The sequence below is a fragment of the Erythrolamprus reginae genome, chromosome 6 (genome assembly GCF_031021105.1).
Source record: "Erythrolamprus reginae isolate rEryReg1 chromosome 6, rEryReg1.hap1, whole genome shotgun sequence".
Classification (NCBI taxonomy): domain Eukaryota; kingdom Metazoa; phylum Chordata; class Lepidosauria; order Squamata; family Dipsadidae; genus Erythrolamprus; species Erythrolamprus reginae.
Genome location: NC_091955.1, coordinates 77,549,822 through 77,573,922, shown reverse-complemented (window position 1 = coordinate 77,573,922; position 24,101 = coordinate 77,549,822). Strand labels below are relative to the sequence as shown.

The following is a 24,101-nucleotide window of genomic DNA, read 5'->3' as shown; positions in this document are numbered from 1 at the left end:
AGTTACAGTATGAAAACGAGGACAGAACAAGTCCTGCAGATAATTAACATCTGTGCAAAACTTTATTCAGATTTTTCTGAAGTAGGGTTGCCAACTGATACAAAAAAGGCGGGGGTCAAATTGGCCAGGTTTCTGTTGTTTTTTCTTTAAAGCAGATATTCTATAAGATAAAAATTATGCCATTTTGCTGGCCCTCCAGCCAATTAATTCATAGATGCTGAAGTGAACTTCAGAAGAGAAGTTGACAACTCTGCCTGGATTCCAGCAGGACCATACTGTTGTGCATGATCTTGAGGCTTTCCAGGATTTTGGAGTAGATTGACATACCTGATTTTATTGTCTGTCAGTTTTAACTTAATGCTTGAGCAAAATCCTATTTAACACTGTCTTTCAGAAATCTGTTGCAGTGCTAACGATTCTGCTAGCAATTTTGTTAATTATCTGGAATATGATTTATCTCAATTATATCTTACAGCTGTGACTAATCTGTAAATTAAAATGATATATTTTTATTGTGTAGGATGGTTCAGCTAAAGTAAAGATCAGTTTTGAGAACCAAAATATAGTAATATTCTACTTTACCTGAGATTATTGACATACAAAAAAAAATATTCTGGACAAAACACCAGTATCACAATTCAGGATTGGAATTAGAAAAGGTTTTCCCCACTTTGATTAAATTATAGTTCAGAAATTATAAACAGAAGCATAAAATATTGATATACTTTATATTCATAAAGTAATGATGTACTACAACATATTACTGTACAATTTGTACAAAGAAAGACTTGTAAATGTAATTCTTCAGTTTATACAATTTATTTACTAGAAAAGTCTATTCACCTTATTAGTTATAAAATTAAAAACAAATACCTTTTAGAATAAAGCAGCTTAAACAATTAAACCAAGAACAGGCATTATTTAAGCATACTCCCTTGCTTTGTCATAGATTTAAATGTTTCTAGTTTATATTGTTGGAAAAGATATGGCTTTGTTTAATAAATAAATATAAACAGATTTCAGTTTTAGCATTTAAATATCACTTCATTGACACAGAATCTTCCAGATACCTTGGAGCTGTATCCAAAAATTTCCAAAAAGTGTAATCCAAGACTGCTATCCAGAAATTTTGATAGTTAAGCTCTCTGAACATCTGAAAGATGCTCATTTGAGGAAAATTGGAATAGATAATTCTGTACTGGGTCTTATTCCAACATTCTACCCTTTTCTCCTTGAAATATTTGTATGGCTGCTTAGGAAACTAAGCCTGTCTTGTACTGCCATCTTAAATAATTTGGAAAGGAGAAAGAGAAATATTCTTCCCTACCTTGCCTTTAAAATTTTAAATTCCACTAAACCTGTTTTACAATTATAAAAACACACACACAATTTAATATCTGTATAGCATTGCAGAATATATTCTTGAAATCTGAAAATATATGTGAAGAAAGAAATATATCTTTTTGCTCTATGGGCATTGGGAAAATAAGCTAAAAGATGCACACACACACACAAAGGAAACCAGTGAGAAAATAGTTTTCCAAATACAGTGATACCTTGTCTTACAAACTTAATTGGTTCCGGGACGAGGTTCTTAAGGTGAAAAGTTTGTAAGATGAAACAATGTTTCCCATAGGAATTAATGGAAAAGTGATTAATGCGTGCAAGCCCAAAATTCACCCCTTTTGCCAGCCGAAGTGCCCGTTTTTGCACTGCTGGGATTTCCCTGAGGCTCCCCTCCATGGGAAACCCCACCTCTGGACTTCTGTGTTTTTGCAATGCTGCAGGGGAATCCCAGCAGCAGAATCCCAGCATCGCAAAAACGAGTGCTTCGCTGGCAACGGAAGTCCGGAGGTGGGGTTTCCCAGCGAAGGGAGCATCAGTGAAATCACAGCATTGCAAAAACACTGAAGTCCTCGAATCCCCACCTCCGGACCTCTGTGTTTTTGCGATGCTGTGATTTCACTGAGGCTCCCCTCACTGGGAGCCTCTGTTGCCAGCGAAGCACCCAATTTTGCGCTTCTGGGATTCCCCTGCAGCATCACAAAAACATGGAAGTCTGGAGGTGGGGTTTCCCATGGAGGGGAGCCTCAGACGAATCCCAGCAGCGCAAAAACGGCGGTGGTGGGTTTGTAAGGTGAAAATAGTTTGTAAGAAGAGGCAAAAAAATCTTAAACCCCGGGTTTGTATCTTGAAAAGTTTGTATGACGAGGCGTTTGTAAGACGAGGTATCACTGTACTCAGTCAAAAGCAAAAGAGAGAGGTCTGAAAATTATGCTTAGCTCTGCTTATGGGCCATCAAAAATATCTCTTCACTATTGTCTTAAAATTTACTTTCTTTTAATATATCTAGCTTCTTATATATTCCTTTTTGGAATGAATAATTTAAACAAGGAAATAAATTAAAACAAGGCTCAGGAAAAAGCAAAGTAATATAAGAAGTAAAAACCCTTAAAACAGTGTAAAGAACTACATACAGTTTTCAGAAGTGGCTAAACTATAAAAAGATACTGAATCCAGTATCTTTCTATAATTTAGCCACTTCTGAAAACTCTAAAGGGTGCAAATTTGTCCTTTCCTCTTTTATGAATTAGAGTCATATTCTAACTCCATCTGTTGTTAAAAGTTCTATAATTAAATTGAGCTAGTATTGCAGCCTGTAATATTTATTAAATGCATCTGGTTTGCAAATCTAAATCCTTACACTTAATTGTGTGTTGTGTTTAGAAATACTGCATCTTATACACAACCTTTGCAATTACTGCTTGCTAATTAAGTCAATGTATCTTAGTCCTTAAAAACCTGGAGCTGTTTTTTGACCTTTAATTACAAATGTAGGCTCAACTACAGGATTGTCTGCCACACCACCTGCGTCTTTACCTGGATCTCTCACTAATGTGAAAGCATTACAGAAATCCCCAGGGCCTCAGAGAGAGAGGAAGTCCTCATCATCTTCTGAAGACCGAACCAGAATGGTAAGGACAAAACTAGCTTATTGAACTAAGCACCCATTTGAGACTCACCATGTAAGCCAAGTTTCTTGATTGCTTTAAGTATGGATCAAAGGGCCACAGCCTTTCTTTCTTTGTGTATGCAGATGCACCTGCAATGTTCAAAACTTGGTTTCACATAACATGGTGTGCTATGCTTATAATATGGATTTGGGGAAATTTGGGTTTTTTTAAAAATGTAAATGTAATGCCATTCACATTCACCATGCATATATTTTTTACTAAAAAGATTTACCACTTTTTTTTTTTGCAGAAACCCCTAGGTCGACGAGACTCAAGTGATGACTGGGAGATACCAGATGGCCAGATCACAGTTGGACAAAGGATAGGCTCTGGCTCATTTGGGACAGTCTATAAAGGAAAATGGCATGGTATGTAACTAGTGCAGCAACTGTTTCTGAGCCAAAGTATTTAAAACAAGTATTGAAATCCCAGCAGATTCTTTGTGTTAAGGATTTGCAAAACTATAATTCTGAAAGTTGTCAAAAATATTTTTATCAGATAAAAACTCACTTTTTGATTAACGTGTATCCAAATATTTTATTTTTTTTGTTTGATTTTTATTCTACCTTTATTTTTGTTTGCAATAACTCAACACGACAAACATATCTAATATTACCTCCCTTTGTTTCCCCCACAAACAATAACCCTATTAGGTGATTGGCCCAAAGTTACTAAGCCAGTTTTTCATGCCTAAGGCAGAACTAAAACTCATGGTCTCCTGGTTTCTAGGCCAGCATCTTAACCATTAGATCTAACTGGCTCTCAATGATGCTTTAGTTCAGTGCCCAGAGCAGTGCCTATTAATTATATGATCCTGGGTACAAAGTGACTTCCTCGATCTGAATGGACCATTGCTGAAACTTCCCATTTCAGTAATAGTTAATCACTACTTGACCACTACACTAGTTTCTACTTTTATTGTTAAAGAAAAATCACAATATTCCCATGGTATTTTAAAGCTTGTTTCTTCAGCAGCTTTTTTATGCTGTGCAGTGAAATCACATAAAAAATAGAAAAGGACTTCATAAAAAGTTTGCAGTGCAAGAAGAGAGTGCCAGTCAGAAATCTTAAGTGAGCCTTCACTAACTTGGTTTTTTTTCATTAGCATGTCTGTCTAATAAGACATGGGACAGTCAGTATTAATCTGTTATATACACTTAACACACTTTAATTTTTGAGCAAAGTATTATAGTTTACTTTTTGAAATTCTTTTTTAAGGTGACGTTGCAGTGAAAATGTTGAATGTTACTGCTCCCACTCCTCAGCAACTACAGGCTTTTAAAAATGAAGTAGGAGTTCTCAGGTAAGATTATATGAATACAGGTGACACAACCAGAAAAACCACTAACTTTTAAGAATTCATTTAGACAATAGCAAAAGCACTTAGACTTATACAGTGTTCCCTCGATTGCGCGGGTTCGAACTTCACAAAAAGTCTATACCACGGTTTTTCAAAAATATTAATTAAAAAATACTTCATGGTGACGTGGTAGATAAATCCACAGTAACTGAATTTAAACATGCCTGGGATAAACATATATCCATCCTAAGATAAAATACAGAAAATAGTATAAGGGCAGACTGGATGGGCCATGAGGTCTTTTTCTGCCGTCAGACTTCTATGTTTCTATGTTTTTTACCCTATATCACGTTTTTTCCCGCCCGATGACGTCATATGTCATCGCCAAACTTTTGTCCGCCTTTAATAAATATTTTTTTAATATACGTTAATAAATAAACATGGTGAGTAATAATCTAAATGGTTGCTAAGGGAATGGGAAATTGCAATTTAGGTGTTTAAAGTGTTAACCCTGCTGCTCTGTTCGAAAAAACTCCCTAATCTTATGTTCCCGGGTCTATTTGACCCGGACTGCAAATTGATCATTTTAGGTATTTATATTTGGTCTTTTTGAAAGCTTTTTTCGCCTGGAAACAAGTTTGAACATTTCTGCACACAATGGAATGAAAATTGAACTGAAACAATTAATCCTTATTGGTTTATTTTGCACATAAATGTGCCCCCCCCCCCGTTTTTGTGAATTTTTTTTAGGTTTATTGGTAATTTTGCCTGCAAAATGCATTATATTTTACTAAAGTTGGTGTGAGATTGGTAGCTTGAACATTTCTGAACATAATGATATGAAAATTGAACTGAAAAAATGATCCTTATTGGTTTATTTTGCTCATAAATGGGCCCCCATGCTTATACTCAAATAGGCTTATACTCGAGTAGGCTTATACTCGAGTATAAGACAATATGGTCTTATATTCAAAAATAAACCAATAAGAATCATTTTTTTCAGTTCATTTCTATTTTTCTTATGTTTAGGATTGTTCAATTTAGTATATCAAAACTTTTGGGGGAATATTCCTTAGAGATTTGTAGCCTAAAAAAATATAAATTGACAAAAAATTCAGAAAGCATGGGGGGAGGGGCTTTTTGATCAAAATAAAAATATAAGCCTCAATTTTTTCAGTTCAATTTTCATATCATTATGTTCATAAATGTTCAAACTAGTTTTCCAGTGGGAAAAGTTTTCAAAAAGACCAAAGTCAAGTACCTAAAAAAAATCATTTTGGTCCGGGTCTATATGACCCGAAACAGAGTCAACGTGATTTTTTTTTTTGCCCAGAAAAATTTTTTTCCCGCACCCCCACAAATATTTTTTATGATGATCAGCCATGTTAAAATGAGTAAATGAATGCATGATATTAAAAATATTTCGGATTTGAAGCCTGCGTAAATATAAAGTGAAAATGTTTGCAAGCAGCCAAGGGGGGGGGGGGGGGCTTATTTATGCTTGTAAACAACCAATAAGAAATATTTCTTTCAGTTCATTTATATTTTTCTTACATTCAGAAATGTTCAAACTACCAATCCCACACCAACTTTAGTAAAATTGAACACATTTTGCAAGCTAAACTATCCATAAATTGAAAAATATTTCACAAAAACGGGGGGGGCACGCATTCTATCAGCAAAATAAACCAATAAGAATTACTTTTTTCATTTCAATTTTCATATCATTGTGTGCAGAAATGTTCGGACTACTTTCCAAGTGAAAAAAGTATTCAAATTGACCAAACATAAGCACTTCAAATGGAGAGTTTTCGGTCCGGGTCAGGTGACCCGGGAACAGAAGAAGTGTGACTTTTTGTTTTTCAGGAAGAAAGAAACCCCACCCACCCACCCAAAAAAATTCTCATAGAGAGAACCCCTGAAATGATGAAAAGTCATGAAATTTCAAGTTTCAGATATGCAGGGAAAATTTTTTACAGGGACTCAAACTTGGCTTCGGGTCACATACGACCCAAACAGAACTTAAGGGAAGGCTTATGATACTGTTCATAGCCAAAAATAGTGTATTTACTTCCGCATCTCTACTTCGCGGAAATTCGACTTTCGCAGGCGGTCTTGGAACACATCCCCCGTGAAAATTGAGGGAACACTGTATACCACTTCATAGTGCTTTACAACCTTATTTAAGTGATTTACAGAGTCAGCATATTGCCCCCAATAATCTGGCTCCTCATTTTACCAACTTTGAATGGATGGAAGTCTGAGTTAACCTTGAGCCATTCAGAATCAAACTACTGGCCTACAATACTGTATTCTAATCACTGCAGCACCACGCCTCTTAATCTCTTAATACTGATAATGGATCTTGTCCTTCTGGTCCATCACTTCTTTTTAAATAGTGAATTGAGAGAATAATTGCTCAGGTATTTTACAAAAACGGAGCTACTTAGAACAAGACAAAAAATATCTCTGGGTGGCTAAGCTTTTAAAAACAAGGAATAATGAAAAACGGATCAAGTATATCTAGAAATGGAAACCATGCAAAACAACAGTGCTAGCATTCTATAAGCACCAGTAAGAGAATTTTATTCTTCCATACTTCATTTGTTGGCATTCTAGTGGCATCTAATTCAGTCTAATGAAGAACAAACTGTCAGACTATGTGATTTGAGATTTATGTGAGTGCTGATTTAAAACTTTAATCTCTAGAATAGCATGTTATTGCTGGGTTTTTTCCCCGCAAAGTAATTTTAAGTTTTCCTTTTTTCCAACACCATAGGAAAACACGACATGTGAATATATTACTTTTCATGGGGTATTCAACAAAGCCACAACTTGCTATAGTTACACAGTGGTGTGAAGGGTCCAGTCTTTATCACCATCTACACATCATCGAAACTAAATTTGAAATGATCAAGCTGATTGATATTGCACGCCAGACAGCACAAGGAATGGAGTAAGTTGGGTATCATTTGCCTAGCAATATGGAGCAGGAAACCTGAATAAGTTCTCTATGCTGAAATAATTCATAGGAAGTTTCAACCAATGGAGATTATGTTTATTTAAGATGATAATTTAAAAAATCAAATATGTTGATTTTTCACATTATTGCTGAGTTTCAGGAAACGGATCTATAAATATAGAACACAAACAAATCCTTGGAAGTTTTAATCTGTGCAGTATGTTGATTGATTGCTAGATGGTCAAAGGCCAAAAAGATAAATAAAAATTCATGCAACATAATAGACATATAGAAATAATTAAAACTATAAATTTTATCCTTTAGCGAGAATTGCTGTGACAACTCAAATAGCTTATGCTGGGATTAATGAAATTTTAAAGTAGACAACATTGGTTAAGGGGGTCATAAAAAGCAAGTATAAAGGAGAGGCTATTTATTATTTATTTATTTTGTCAAGCACATATTGGATAATGTATAAAAGTATAAACATTATTTGAATACATGAAATGAATACGAATAAAAGGGAAAATTAGGACGGGGCAAGAGGCATGTTGGTGTGCTTATGCATGCCCCTTACAGACCTTTTAGGAATGGGTGAGGTCAACAGTAGACAGTCTAAGGTTAAAATTTTGGGGGTTTGGGGATGAAACCACAGAGTCAGATAGTGTATTCCAACCATTGACCAATTTGCTGCTGCAGTCGTATTTTCGGCAGTCAAGTTTGGAGCGGTTCACTTTAAGTTTGTATGTACCCTATTTCCCCCAAAATAAGACATCCCCTGATAATAAGCCCAATTGGGCGTTCAAGTGCATGGCAATAAGGCCAAACGGCTTATTTCAGAGTTCAAAAAAATATAAGAGAAGATCTTATTTTCGGGGAAATATGGTATTGTGTGTTCATGTGTTGTCATTGAAGCTGAAGTAGTCATTGACAGGCAGGACATTGTGACAGATAATTTTATGAACTAGGCTTAGGTCATACCGAAGGCAGCATAATTCTAAATTGTCTAAGCCCAAACTTTCAAGTCTGGTGGCATAAGGTATTCTGAGGAATGCATGACTTTTCTTGTGTGAAATATCTCTGGACACACTCAATTGTATTAATGTTCAGTATGCAGTGTTGGTTCCAGAAAGATGAACTGTATTCAAGAATTGGTCTAGCAAATGTTTTGTATAGTCTGGTTAGTAATGTAATATTGCTGGAGAACATGCTGTGCAAGATTAGATTTATTACTCTTAATGCCTTTTTGGCGATATTGTTACAGTGGGCTTTGACACTTAGATCATTTGAGATTAATACTCCAAGGTCCTTGACATAGTGAGGATCATCTATGAGGTCTTGTCCATTCAGCTTGTATTTTGTGTCCTGATTCTATTTGCCAATGTGTAAAAGAAAGCATTTGTTGGTTGAGATTTGGAGTTGCCAATTGTTTGACCATTCTGACAAAAAAAATCAAGGTCTTTTTGAAGGGTAACAGCATTGTCGGTGGTGTTAAATAGTTTTATATCATCGGCAAAGAGAATGCAGTTGCTTTTAATATGATCACAAAGGTCATTTATTTAAGTATTAAGAATGTTGGTCCTAGAATGCTACCTTGGAGGACTCTGCTGGTGCAGGATTTGACAGGATGCTCCCTATTTTGACCACTTGTTGTCTGGAACACAGCTATCCAATTACGTAGGGGTCCAGAGATACCATAGGATTTTGTTGTGTACCACAGAATCAAAGGCTTTATGTAAATTGCATCTACTGCTTCGACCTGATCAAATTTTGTAGTCCATATGTTTTTGCAGTGTAGAAGTTGTAGATTACAGGTTAATTTTTTTCTGAAACCAAATTGTTTGTTAGAGAGTAGATTGTTTCTAAGTGGAGGGTAATGGATTGGTTAATGATTGATTCTGTCTCTTTTCAGCATAAAGAGATTGGTCTGTAATTTTCAACTAGGTTGGAATCTCCCTTTTTGAAGATAGGTATGTCCATTGCTAGTGACCATAGGTTGGGTAGGGAACTGGTCCTAAAAGATTTTTCAAAGATTGTGCTTAGACATTCAGCTATAGCCGTGGAAAGCTTTTTTTAATAAGTACATAGTCTATCAGGTCCTATAGATAGAGAGAGAGCAAGGAGAAAGGCCAATGATGCCCAGAAGGGGTTGAGGCTCCCTACTCACAACATCTTCAGCCGAGGACATCGTTGGCAGCCTCTTCCTGCATCAGGAGGTCCATGTTCATCCCACTGCTTGGCTTCTTCAATGCAGGGGACAGGGGTTTCTTTTGTTTAATATGCATTGTGGACGGCAAGTAGCAGAGCAAGTAAGCCAGCGATCTGCCAGCTGCCTCTAATCTGTAGAACATGTTTAGCATGTTGTGCTCACAAGAAAACTATAGATTAGAAGCAGCCAACAGGCATATCGCAAAATTCAGCAAAAAAAACCTCCCCGCTGCCACTATGCATTAAGGAAGCCAAGCAGCAGCGGGAAGAGCATGGACCTCCTGATGCAGGAAGGGGCTCAGGGGAGAGGCTTGACCACCACCACCCTGTTTAAAAGGAAACAGAAAAATGGCTCTTTAAGGTTGCAGACCCCTAAGTTAGGCAACAGTGTGGCTATTAAATGAACCTTGTGGTCATTAAGTGAACACTGTGGTTGTTAAACAAGTCCATTTTCCCCAATGGGCATTTTTAAATGGAAATCAGAAGGAATTGTTGAAAACTGGCAGAAACATAGAAAACCTCAGTCACATGACTGTGTGTGATGTTGCAACTGGTCATAAATGTGTGTGTGCATGCATGCGTGTGTGTGTGTGTGTGCATATGGGTGTCAAAATTCCAAAAACAGGTCAAATAGCTCTGAGGAGGCCACTTGTATTTGGTTTGCCTTAAGAGTTCAGAGCTGTATGGAATCTGGTTTCCTTTCATCCTTTGGGGGATTGCAAGAGGTCCGGATGCAGGAATCGTCATAGGGGGAACTTAGCTGTGCTCACCCAGTCACATGACCATGAAGCCATGCTCACGGTCACATGACCATCAGACCACACCCATAAAGTAAGCCACGCCCACATAACTGGTAATAAAAGATTTAAAAAACATTGTCTATAATTGTGAAGAGTGGAAGGTGCAGATTACTTTGCTGTAACAAATTATTACAACTTAATTTCACCTGGCTTTTTGATAATTCCTTAAGTAAGTGGCATGATCAATTCACTGCCTGTTTTGTTACTTTGCAGTTACTTGCATGCCAAGTCTATCATCCACAGAGACCTCAAGAGTAATAGTATCCTTTAAAAACACTAACTTTTATCATTCACCTTTTTTTTCAAAGTGAGTAAAAGAAGAAGGGGAAAAAGTAATCGTTGGGGTCAATGGAACATGCATATAGATATTGGAGTAATTTCAACCTGAAAGAAAGCAAATATATATTCTGTGCCTAACTAATTATTGTACATCTAAATATGTTTGGATATGGGCATCCAGGTTCATATGTCTCGGAAACAGTGTGAATAGTGTGTCTATCCTGTCAAGTTTTTATTCATTCCTGTGATTCCAAATCCAACAATCAATGTGTTGATTTATTTTGATGAACTTCAGAGCAAAAATGTCATAGGACTTGAATGTAGAAGGGCAAAATACATCAGTGTGTCTCATGCCAGTATATTTCATTAAATCAAATCAGCTACCGGTATCTCTCAAACAAATATGTGATCTGTATGAAATTTTCAGAAGCTTTGGAGTCTCAATGTGTCCATTTTGTAACCACATTGCTTTAATTTATCATCACTAACCAAAGTTAAAAATGCAGTCTAAAAGTCCTCTTAGCTGCATATTGGTGTATCATATGTTTGATACATGATTTTAAAACTAAAACATTTATAGAAACATAGAAGACTGACGGCAGAAAAAGACCTCATGGTCCATCTAGTCTGCCCTTATACTATTTCCTGTATTTTATCTTACAATGGATGTATGTTTATCCCAGGCATGTTTAAATTCAGTTACTGTGGATTTACCAACCACGTCTGCTGGAAGTTTGTTATCATAGAAAAGCTTGACGCTTATTGACTTCATGGACTTAGCCATTTAATTTCATTGGCAACAATATTGAAGTGGTTTGGGATCGTCGTCTTTCAGGATGTTTTTTCTTTTTCATCTTCTCTGTAAAACTTCCTGGTGTTTATAGAGAAACGTCCTGGTCTCTCTATAAAACAGAATTCCTAGTGGCCTCCCATCCAAATTCCAGCCAGGTCAGATCCTGCTTAGTTTTGTTTTTTTCCTTTACATTTCCTGTCAGATATATTTCTTCATGAAGATCTCACGGTAAAAATAGGTGATTTTGGTCTAGCAACAGTGAAGTCACGATGGAGTGGATCCCACCAGTTTGAACAGTTGTCTGGATCTATTCTATGGATGGTAGGTGAAGGGAGTATTTTCCAAATCGTTCACCAAAATTGCACAATCCCTTTTGCAGAGAAAGAAAACATTTCCAACATCTTTAGGGTGGAAATAAACACTTGGCTTTGCTGAGGGGAATCCTTCTTAATGTGTAGCAGAATTATCACCCCAGATGGAATGGTTGGAAACCTTTTGCTTTCTATCCAAGACTTTCTCCTCTCACTGAACGTCTGAGTGCAATCACTGCCCAAGATTGTCTTATGTTTTTCCCCCTTTATATCAATCCCCTTAATATCAGGGAGAACTAATCAGCTACCATAAAGGGATATTGTGATTGTATTGCATACAATTTGACCAACTCAGTGTCTCTTAGAAATTATTTAATTTCTATTAATGAGGATTCAGTGAGGATATTTATTCTTTTAGATACTAGTTTCATGTTCGGGGAACTGAGATAGATAACAGTCTGCAATTGCAACAGATTAAGGCATGTTGTTTTCTATGTCACAGGCACCTGAGGTTATTAGGATGCAAGATAAAAATCCATATAGCTTTCAATCAGATGTGTATGCATTTGGAATTGTCCTTTATGAACTAATGACTGGGCAGTTGCCATATTCTAACATCAACAATAGAGACCAGGTAAGTTAGGGTTGGGAAAGGTGTTATTTCTAAGTTATAGTTATGACCACAGTAAGAACCTGCATTTTTGTTGCTAAGCAGATTGATTGATAAGTGAATGTACCCAATTTTTGGCCCTAATGCAGAGATGGGATTCAGCAGGTTCTGGCCAGTTTTGGAGAACCAGTAGCAAAAATTTGGAGTAGTTCAAAGCCAGTAATTAGCACCACTGACTGGCTCTGCCCCCATCTATTCTCTGCCTCCCAAGTCTCAGCTGATCATGAAGAAATGGGATTTTGCAGTAAGCTTCCCCTGGAGTGGGGAGGGAATGGAGATTTTACAGTATGCTTCCCCTGCCATGCCCACCAAGCCACATCACGCCCACCAAGCCACGCCGTCAGAACCGATACTATAAATGCTGCAATCAGGTGCCAAACTCAAAGTCCCATGCATTCTGAAGCAGATTTTGGAGAGATTGAAATCTATAAAGCACTGCACAGTCATTTAAAAAAAAAACAAAAAACCACAATAGATGAAATTTAGAGCTCCTTTTTTCACTCTCTCTTTCTTTCTGCAAAGATTATATTTATGGTTGGGCGAGGTTATCTTTCTCCGGATCTCAGCAAAGTGCGAAGTAATTGTCCCAAAGCCATGAAGAGACTAATGGCAGAATGCTTGAAAAAAAAAAGAGACGAAAGGCCTCTTTTTCCCCAGGTAAGAATTTCTCATATTTGACTTAGCATTTAGCAATGTGCCGGTGCCTGGAGGATGTTGGGGACTGGATGGGTGTCATCAAACTCAAACTCAATCCAGACAAGACGGAGTGGCTGTGGGTCTTACCTCCCAAGGACAATTCTATCTGTCCATCCATTACCCTGGGGGGGGGAATTATTGACCCCCTCAGAGAGGGTCCGCAACTTGGGCGTCCTCCTCAATCCACAGCTCACATTAGAGAAACATCTTTCAGCTGTGGCAAGGGGGGCGTTTGCCCAGGTTCGCCTGGTGCACCAGTTGCGGCCCTACTTGGACCAGGAGTCATTGCTCACAGTCACTCATGCCCTCATCACCTCGAGGCTCGACTACTGTAACGCTCTCTACATGGGGCTACCTTTGAAAAGTGTTCGGAAACTTCAGATCGTGCAGAATGCAGGTGCGAGAGCAATTATGGGCTTCTCTAAGTATGCCCATATCACTCCAACACTCCGCAGTCTGCATTGGTTGCCGATCAGTTTCCGGTCACAATTCGAAGTGTTGGTTATAACCTATAAAGCCCTTCATGGCACCGGACCAGAATATCTCCGGGACCACCTTCTGCCGCACGAATCCCAGCGACCGGTTCGGTCCCACAGAGTTGGCCTTCTCCGGGTCCCGTCGACTAAACAATGTCGTATGGCGGGACCCAGGGGAAGAGCCTTCTCTGTGGCGGCTCCGACCCTCTGGAATCAGCTCCCCCCTGAGATTAGGATTGCCCCCACCCTCCTTGCCTTTTAGAAACTCCTTAAGACCCACCTCTGCCGTCAGGCGTGGGGGAACTGAAACATCTCCCCCTTGCCCATGTTGTTTTGGTGTTAGATTGATTGAATGCGTGTTTTTTTAATATTCTGGGGCTGTTTTTTATGAATTTTTTAGTTTAAAATTGTAATTGGATTGGTGGGTATTGGATTTGTTATTATGTACTGTTTTTACCCTGTTGTGAGCCGCCCCGAGTTTGCGGAGAGAGGCGGCATATAAATCCAATAAATCTAATCTAATCAACAGTAGGACAAGAACAAGTTGGTAATGCAGATGGATATCACTCGGTTAGTTTGGCCTGTTAGAACATAATAGCAGGCACACATTATCTAGACTTTCTTCTCAACTGAAATGTCAACCTTATACCCCTTTTGTCTATTAATAGGAGAACCTCCATACTTACCTCCTGGATTATGCGCACTAGATACATGTTTAGCTCTGCATCTCACAGCAACTCCAGCCAAGAATAGTCTAATCTTTGAAATCTTAGGCCCATAAACAAAATGGTGTAACCAACATATATAGAGGTAGGGCTTTTTAGTTTAAATAATTCTGTTTTTACAAGGAGAGCTTTAGTCCAGTGATGATGAAGTATGAAGTTCCATGATAATGGAACCAAGGTTTGACTTTAATCTTAATCCCTCCTTCATAGCCAAAGTGCTATTCTATTTAGAAGAGGCTACTTTGATAAATAAATCTGTCTCCACTCTAAAAATGTATGTTTCCTGTCCAGATATTTTGAGAATCAATCCCAAAGTGAAACAAATACAGGTTAGAGTCTTTCGGTTTTTACTGGAAATCCTACAGAGTTAGGAAGAAAACAGATTTAAATAATTTAACCATCCACTTTTTTTTTCAGTCAAGATTTTCAGTAAAATGTAGCACCTTCCAACTCCTGACTTGCCTTTGCGACATCAGGAGAGGAGGCTGAAGAAGGATTTCCCACCCATAGTACAGTCTGTGAAATATTTATGCTGGTAAAAGTTGCAGTTACAATTTCAAGGTTATTTGGAATGAGCTTTTAAATGGTTTCAGTGCTTCTCTTGGTTTGGCCTTCACAGCATTCCGGTTGTGCTTTAGGCAGTACAGTATCTCAAAAGCCTTTAATTTTCATTGAATTTTCATTGAAAAGAGGCAGTAAAGTAATTAGCCGCAATAGCTCAATCGTGTTTGTAGGAGAACGGGGTTAATTCTTAAAATGGCAACTTTTCTATTTATTAAATTTTACAAAATTCATGAAGAACAGCACGTCTCATAGATTGCTACTTTAAATATTATCTGTGATACATTGTCCATATAAGTAATATAAAGGGGAAGAGCCTTCTCTGTGGCGGCCCCGGCCCTCTGGAACCATCTCCCCCCAGAGATTAGAACTGCCCCCACCCTCCTTGCCTTTCGTAAACAACTTAAAACCCACCTCTGCCGCCAGGCATGGGGGAATTGAGATCCTCTTTCCCCCTAGGCCTTTACAATTCTATGCATGGTATGTATGTATGTATGTTTGGTTTTTATATTAATTGATTTTTAATCATCAATACCAAATTACTATTGTACACTGTTTTATTGTCGCTGTTAGCCGCCCCGAGTCTCTGGAGAGGGGCGGCATACAAATCCAATAAATAAAATAAATAAATAAATAAATAAATGTTAGGCTTTCCTTTGTTTTTCAGATCCTTGCATCTATTGAGCTTCTGGCCAGATCATTGCCAAAAATTCACCGCAGCGCATCTGAACCCTCCTTGAACCGGGCTGGTTTCCAAACAGAGGATTTTAGCTTATATGCTTGCACATCTCCAAAAACACCTATCCAAGCAGGGGGATACGGTGGGTTTTTGGTAAATTGAAAACATATTGAGAATGATTTCTGATTCCATTAAGCAATTTAAAATCATTGACAAATATGGACTGACTGTCTAAGGGTTTATCTAATCCTGGGCTTTCACTTTGCTCAAATTAAGCTATCTGTTGCCGGCAACAGAGGGTCCTCAGAATTACCATCCTAGACAAGCTCATGAATGCCTCCTCATTAAAAAGATTTTCAGAAACCAATACGTATCCATTTGTGCTTGGGTTGTAGGTGAAATGTTTCTTTTTTGTTTGTTTCATTGTTGTAGTTTAATTTGATTCTAAGTAGAGCTTTGTGTTTCCATTTCAAAAATATTTTGTCATTAGATAGCAACAATTTTAAGTCAGCAATATTGATGGCAATGCAAAAAAGGTAAGGTAAAAGCATAAAAACCAGATGCCTCTTTATTTATTTGGCAAAGTTTAGCAAGTATCACAGAATATTAAGGCTCTGGCCAGTAACGTGTTATTTTTTTAACTTCTTGCTCACCCAAAACATTTTTTTTGTTAATATAGAAGTCTTTGTTTTCTTTTGATATTTCTGTTGGCTAACACTACCTTTATCTGTGTGAAAATTACCCCAGCTATGTGCCTTTGCACTATTTCCTTAGGTGTGTAGAGCATCATGGGGCTAATGTACTTGAAGGGGCTTTAAAAAGCAGAAAGAAAAACAGAAATGTGTCTTGTTTTTGTCTCTAAAATTGTGTTGAAATGGCTGCTATGTATTTTTAAAAAAAGATGCCCATATGGGGTAAAATAGTCTTGTAAAAGCAGAGTGGTAAACTTTAAAAGTTGTTTAAATGTGGGGTATAAAAGTTTTACCACCAGTTTTCTCTCAAAAGTCAATGGCTTTGCTGTCGTTGCTCAATATTTTATAAGTTTATGTTTCTTCTGAAATCTCCTTTCTGTAGAGAAAAGGTTTCATGCTTTTTTATGGAATTTATAGAGTTCAGTTCAGATCTCCAGTAAAAACAAATTGTAATTCAGGGTTTCTTGGACAAAATTCTTCCATTTTTCTCTCCTCCACACCTTTTTAAAATAATTTTATGCTGGACCACCTATTTCAAAAAGTAAATCCTCATATTGCCATTGTTACATTGCCCTTGACTTAAATAATAACCTTTGTTATTTTGCATTGAACCTTTTGTCTAGATCTGTCTTTCCCAATTTTATGCCCCCTTAAGATCTCCAGCATAAATGTTGGAGACAGGAAAACTGAGAAACGCTCCATGTAGATTGATATTTGCTGTACTTTATTGGTCATGACAAATTGGGTACCTTCCTATATCTCTTAGCAGTTACCTTATCTTTTCTATCTGGTAGGAACATTTGATTTCTAAGAGTTGCAATCCTAACAAATCTGGGGTTTGGATAGGGTGAGCATTGCTTTCAGAGACTGGGAGATAGATACTGCTAGTGAAATAGTGTTGATTTTTATTCATGCTTGATAGGAAGAGGGAGATATTTCCATAGTAGACAGCCCTCTGTGGCATATCAAATGGCCACTTAGACTTTGAGCCACCTGTCTTAAGACATCTGCTGACCTAATGCCCCTTTCTGCCCCTTTCTTATATTTTGTACATAGTTTGGTTTGAGGTAGTAATAAAAAGTTGCTTAAGGTTAAAAAAAAACCCTCTATAGCAGAGTAAAGCTTATATCACCTGATCGAGATTACTGATGACATGCACTAGCATGTTCCTTCCTTGTTGGATCTATTTAATTTATTTAAAAAAAGTTTTAAAGTGGCAGATCACCTCTCATAGCAATTGCAAACCTCTAAACTTTAGTAACATTGAACAGTGATAGTTCAAAACAACAATTGCAACTAAAGTGAAGTTGCAATTGTTCAAAACAACAATTGCAACTGATAAACTGGTATGTTTATCAGAAGTTTTTATTGTTATTATTTTATTTGTCAAACATGTACAAGGTAAGTATAGGTATGAACATAAACATGAACAAAGGAAGTAAATACAGATAAATGGGCACAGTAAGACAGGGACGGTTGGCACGCCGGTGCGCTTATGCAGGCCCCGTTTACGAACTTCTTAAGAATGGAGCGAGGTCATGGTAGACAGTTTGAGATTGAAAGTGGGTATGAGCATCTAACAATGGAATCGGGTAGAGCATTCCAAGTTGTTGAAAGTTAGTAGCAAGAGATCTGATATCTCAACATTTTGGCTGCTTCAAATCATGCAACAATCATCCAGCTTTGCAATGCTTTTGTTTTTGTTTTGCTTTTTTCTTATGACATTTTACAATACATAGAGTAAATTTATATTGCCCTTCATTTTCTTATATCATCTAAGAAATGTTTATTGAATTGTTGGCAGTTTTTGATTCCAGATCAGTTTCCTGTGCTTGATTAGTGAATAAGACATACAAAACTTTCGTAATAGTGGGTTGTGTTATTTTTACCTGTAGAATATCATTAGATAATCAGAGGGGTTTCCAAGAAACCATTTCTTGTATCATTCAGGAAATATTAGAATGCAGTGTTCTGGTTATCTATTACAACCATTAAATTAAACTTTCAAATACTGTCTTCTTGAATCTAAAACCAAAATGGCTTTGAAAAGACTTGAAATGGCCTTCGTACTTATGTAATTAGATGAAATTAATTCTGTAACCTTCCTTTATCACCATTTGGAATTGTTAATGTAGAAGAGCAGCAGGAATAAAATTGTTGATATATTGTTAACCATAAGCCTATATGGAGTCAAGATGACTGAAAAAAATGCAATGGAAATGAGTAGGAGGACATACATGTTTTTAAATTGGCCTCAAACATGTTATTTGCTACATATTAATGCAATAAATTCAGAAGCTATTTATAAACAAGATTTTTTTAAAAAAAGATAAATTGCAGTAGTCATGTATTAAAGTAAAAAGTAGCATGCATATGGAAAGCATTGTTACATTTTTGTATTATCAATGGACTAGTAACATTGTAAACTATTTACATTTATGGTAATAGGTAGCTGCCATTCTAGAGTCAATCTATTAAAAAGTGCACTTTCTAAGTTTGCATAAATATAGATGAAGGGATATTCCATCTGCTTTCTGACTCCTAAATTAGTCAAATGTTGGTTGTGTAGAGAGCTCCTACTATTCACCCTGTTTTTAATATTTGGCCTTTAAGCTTCAGCTACCATTATGTTAGATCTCCTAACTTTATAAGCTAAAAACACCTGAATAGGGATCATAGAAATATACAGGATAAAGTTTTCTGCTTGCAAATTGATTAATAGAAACTCTTTTACAAGCTCTACTAAAATGGTCCAGGTTTATTTTACTGATTTTTTAAAAATATACTGCTCAAAAAAATAAAGGGAGCACTTAAACAACAGAATATAACTCCAAGTAAATCAAAATTCTGTGAAATCAAATTGCCCACTTAGGAAGCAACACTGATTGACAATAAATTCCACATGTTGTCAGCACATTCAACTTTGTACAGAACACAGTACAGTATTCAATGAGAATATTTCATTCATTCAGATCTAGGATGTGTTCTTTGAGTGGTCCCTTTATTTTTTTGAGCAGTGTATGCTTTTATGTCCAAAAGATTGTTTGGCACATTTAACTATTAACGGTTTCATTTCTTCCTAGCAAGATGTCCAGTATATAGCATCAAATTTATACTGGGTAAAGTTTCTGTCTTCCTGATGAATTAAACCTAACTTTTAAAACTTGATTCTTATCCTCCCTCTACAGGCGAATTTGCAGCGTTCAAGTAGCCACAGCGTCATTGGCAGCAAATCCACTCTTTATTTTTAAAGTCTTGTGTTCCGACCATTTCTTTTTAGAATATTCAGACTCGCTTGTGCTCCTCTAAACACTGCAGTTTAGGAAAAAAAAAACTATAGATCTGTACACTTAGATCAAATCAGAAGGGAGATCCCCATCCAACCTTGGGTGGAAGGGAAAAGCTCTTGTTTGGGACAAGCGCTTTCCTCTGCTTCTGTGTCCCCCTCCAACAAAAGTCATGTGCATTTGAAGATCTCTAGTGGCTGCCTGTACCGTTGGCATCATTCCCAGGAAAGAGGGAGGGCTGTTGCTTTGACTTTCTGGTGCTGTGGCATGATGAAGTTGGAACTCCTTCTGCATCATTGGCTTGGGATGATCTGCTGGCCGGCTTTCTCCCTCTAACAACGATTCATCAGAGGCTGAACATCTGATGAGACAGAGCTAATCAAAACAATCATCCTCTGGTTTGATTTTTATTTTGTGTGTGTGTGTTTTTCCTTCCTGGTATGCTTCCTGATCAACAAAATAAGTTCGGTGTTTCCTTTTCAATTGAACTTCACTCTTTTGATTTCACAAAATGAAAATTCAGTCAGAAGAGTCATCCGAGTCATTTGAAAAGGAAAGGCGATTCTGCACTTCCAGAATTGCTTTTACCTCCTATTCAGAGCCATCCTTTCCCCCCCATCTTTTCCTTTTTGTATACTTATGGAATGGATTAGGAGCCCTTTTTTTTGGTCAGTCCAGCAACAAATGTTTTTACAAAACTGTAGCAGAGCTCAACATGTGTGGCTTTTTTTTTTTTCATTTTGTATTGCGAATCTAAATCTGTGTTTTGTGTGTTGAACTTTTTGGGGATGCCCAGAAAGTCTAACACAGACTATAAATAACAAGTGTACCTATTTTAAAAGGTACAAGGTAGTGTCAGGTACCTAACGTTTCATAAGCAGACATTCTCAGGTTGAATTGAATAAATTTCAAAAATGAAACCCAGCCACAATCTTCCCAAAAATTAAACATTCCCAAAAAATGTGCTTTGGTACTTTTTTTTTAAAAAAAAAAGCAGAACTTTTAATCATTAACTCAGCAAACTGTGAATGAACAATGTGTGCATGAAGGAGAGAGAAAATGCAGCAAATTGGCTTTAATGGCAGTTTGCTGTCTCTTTTGTTGTTGTTTTTCTATACAAATGGTACTTGCTTGATCAATACTACTCACCTTGCCTATCCTCACCTTTTCCCATGCAATTTCTTTTCTTGGCCTTTTTTTGGTGATTCCATTTTGGTTTCTCTTTATGCTTTGCTCTTAAATCTAATTTGCAAAATGCTTTCCAATTCCTGTTATTATCCAAACAAGATAAAATGATACAGTAATCAGATGTTAGATTATCTCTAGTAGAATTATGAAACTGTTTGAATTATGAAGTAAGCAGAATTCTCTATGGTGGGATGATTTTCCTTTTTTGGAAAAAGATAGTTGTGTGCCGCTGGAAGAGAATCCATAAGAAAAGAAGGCTTATTACTCTGCCCTGCCCTGTATTGATAGCTAGGAGGTTGGGACAGCCCCTTTGCTAGTATAGTTTCAAGTGGATAAAACTAGGTTATCTATGAAAAAGTCAAAATTCAGAGTTCACATGTTGATTCTCCAGTATTGCAGACCTGTTACTAAAAAAGACAACAAAAGGTTATTTTTTAGCAAAGCTTTCTTCATAAAACTTGATTTGTTTGTTTTTTAAAAAAATATCTTTAAGGTAAAGGAACTATGTAGTTCATTTGATTTTTTTTAATTGAACCAAGAAATGGGAGCAAGAGGCATAATAAAAAAATACTATGTATTCAGACACTAACAGGGAAGATGCGTTTCTGCATAAGCATCACTGAAGTGAAATGAAATGGTACAGAAAGTTATAGATGTGTTCTTGGAGGATTCCTTTTCATTCCAGTGATTGGTCTGCTTTAGGAAAGCTTCCTAAGAATTTATTCAGAACAATAAGATTAAAACAACTAGTGTCATCTCACAACAAGTATATAAGGTTTGTTACAAATGTAAAGCACAACTCCAATGGTGGTCTGCGGTATTTTTAAAATTTTCAAAATACAGATTCTCTTTTCAACTCTTAGCAGTTCCACTGCCCTCCTCACCAGCATCCACTATCAGTAATCTGTCCTAAAGAGTATGCAGTATGTTGAAGCATATATATTTTCTTTTGAAGAGAGAAAAACGACAAGAAATCTTTGCTGTTCTCCAAAATTCATGCAGAGAAAACATTATAAAGTAGTAAATTTCTTGAAGCCAATTCTTCTCAAATCACAATAGCATTGATTTATTGTTAGATTTATATCCTACTTTTACTTTGTACAGTTCAAGATAACATATAGCAACAAGGCGTTCTTTTGGTCCATAACAGTCAATGTGGACCAGTGTGGATCATTTGCTAAGGAATATTGAGCCACCTCATATTCTGTTGATTAATTGCAGGCATAACCAACATTCTTTTAGACTCCTTCTCTCCTCCTTAGATACTTGTTTCCAAGTAGAGTATGGTTTATGATTCCGGAGGGTTATTAAATATTGGCATGTGTTTTGCTTACATGCCATTAAGAAGTCTGAAAAAAATAAGTAATAATTCCAGTTGGTTCCTCAAATGATGCAGCATCGGATCAGTGGATAAAAGCAGTTCATGAAAATTTTAATTAGACTGATTGTGTTATTGCTGCAAAAGAATAAATTTAGCATAACCCTTTATCAATGCCCCTTCATTCTTGAATCTCAAATTGTGTGATTTGAGATATTCTTCATGTGCATCAGAAAAACAAAGCAGCAGCACTATACGCCAATCACATTTCCGTTGGTTGGTTCAATTGGCTGCCTTATCTTTTTAAAATATTCCTGCATGTATGTGTTCTATTTCACCTTCTTTGGGTGCTAGGATTTATAGCAAGTGTTTTAACATCTCTAAACTGTTGGATTTAACCGATTAATAGAGTTGGAAGGGACCTTGCCCAAGCAAGAGACTCTACATTTGCCGAATCAAAGTCACAAACTCCTGATTCTGAGGCTAGAGCTCCACCGCTAAGCCAGAGCAAACATCTCTTCTATACAGGATTCCAGTATATTCCTTCCATCTTCATTTAATCTTCTCTAAATTAATTACTGTCCTACCAGCTATTTGGAGTTTGAACTTTCTCCTGATTTCAGAGATCCTTTGGAAAAAAATTCTTATTTTTTGTGTTTGTTTCCATCTTCATTATCTTTACATACGTAGCAATAACACTCCTTGTCTTTTTAAAACAGCTCTCTAAAAATCATTCTTAAAGTTTGCTGAGATTTTTATCTTGGTTTTGGCTTCTTTTCTCTTGGCAAATCTCACCATTTGTTTTGATATTTTCTGGGGGGTGGGGGGTGTCTTTCTCTTTGGGATTTTTTTCCCCATTTTGTTTTTTTTTTTCCGTGGCAGTTTCAGATTTATATCAATGAGGTTCAGGACTTCAAAGCAATTTCTGATATTCTCCTTGAAAATGATAGATACATACCCAAAATCATTATTCCAAAATCTGTCTGTCTTTATACTTCCACTTTATCTTGGCTTTTGACAGTTTACGGTTTGTTCTGTAGTCAGCCCCTACCCGTATCTTTGCTGAGCTAATTCACCTTCCTATGCCAGCAATGCAATCATTGTGTTCTCCCGGATTATGTCCTAGCAACAAAGAAATTACTGGACTTGCAGAAACTGCTAAATTATATTTCTATTTTCCTATATTTTTTTTGTCTATAGATTCCTTAGTTTTCCTCACTATTGCCAGCTTTGACATTCCAACTATAAAAAGCACAACTTTCTTGCAAGTTCTAGCAGAATAATAGAGCTGGAAGGGACCTTCTTGTTTTCTAGTCCAATCCTCTGCTCAAGCAGGAACTCCTTAATATCCTCTTCTGCATCACTGTTTAATAACCGTATTATTAAATGACTGTCTGTGAATACTAACTTGTATTACTCAGACATTGACTTCATTAATCCAATACTGTCTTTGCTTTCCTTCTTTGTTTTTAATGGCCTGGGTGATAAAGATATCTTCTGGCTAAAAGAATCCAATTCCTGCCCGTTTTAACTCACTGATGCTTAGGACTTTAGTGTGCAGTTAGTACTCTGTGTTGAGCTTTTCCAGGTTCATGCTTTTCACATTCCAGTATTCTCGTTGTAATTCTCTCTGTACAACTTTGGACTTTTGGCAACATCTACAACTAGATAATAAAGAAATTATGTTTGTTGTTTTCCCTAAATCATATATTTCTAGCATCTTTTATTGATTCTCTCTGGCATAAGTACTTGCTTATTTTAGCTAGGTATCTGAGATGATTTCTATACTTTAGATTTTTGTTTAAATCTCATATTCAAAACAAAAAAATCCTTAAGTAGATATTCACCATTTTTATTCCTTATGCATCTGTAAAGGACCCAATCCCTTTTGTGTATTCTCTATTCCTCCATTCATACTACCCAAACTTGGTTCTGAGTATAAATTGCAGTTATCACAAATTTATGGATTCATGTTTTTAAATACACCTTCAATAACCCAGATGGTGCTAGATCGTACATGGTAGCCCTTTAATTTATAATTTAATCTATCTTCATCAACTCCACAAGACCATACAGACTACTCTAATGTACATCATTCCCATTTTTCTTAAGACATAACAATATACCTATTTTTAGTTCTTT

The 24,101-nt window shown here is 36.7% G+C and overlaps 1 protein-coding gene across 4 annotated transcripts in view; it reads left to right on the top strand.

The window, feature by feature from the left end:
* The window catches only part of BRAF (B-Raf proto-oncogene, serine/threonine kinase), a 78,217-nt gene that overhangs the window by 51,157 nt on the left and 2,959 nt on the right, over positions 1-24,101 (top strand). For 2 of the 4 annotated variants that reach the window (XM_070756340.1, XM_070756338.1), the window contains 10 exons: positions 2,839-2,975; positions 3,265-3,382; positions 4,233-4,317; positions 7,094-7,270; positions 10,498-10,544; positions 11,559-11,677; positions 12,170-12,301; positions 12,860-12,994; positions 15,463-15,616; positions 19,355-20,414. In XM_070756340.1, the coding sequence (XP_070612441.1) occupies positions 2,839-2,975; positions 3,265-3,382; positions 4,233-4,317; positions 7,094-7,270; positions 10,498-10,544; positions 11,559-11,677; positions 12,170-12,301; positions 12,860-12,994; positions 15,463-15,616; positions 19,355-19,377 (1,127 nt within the window). In that variant the 3' untranslated portion in view covers positions 19,378-20,414. Of the gene's footprint in view, positions 1-2,838; positions 2,976-3,264; positions 3,383-4,232; positions 4,318-7,093; positions 7,271-10,497; positions 10,545-11,558; positions 11,678-12,169; positions 12,302-12,859; positions 12,995-15,462; positions 15,617-19,354; positions 20,415-24,101 lie in introns of those variants that run through there. The other 2 variants (XM_070756339.1, XM_070756341.1) reach the window with 1 other exon arrangement.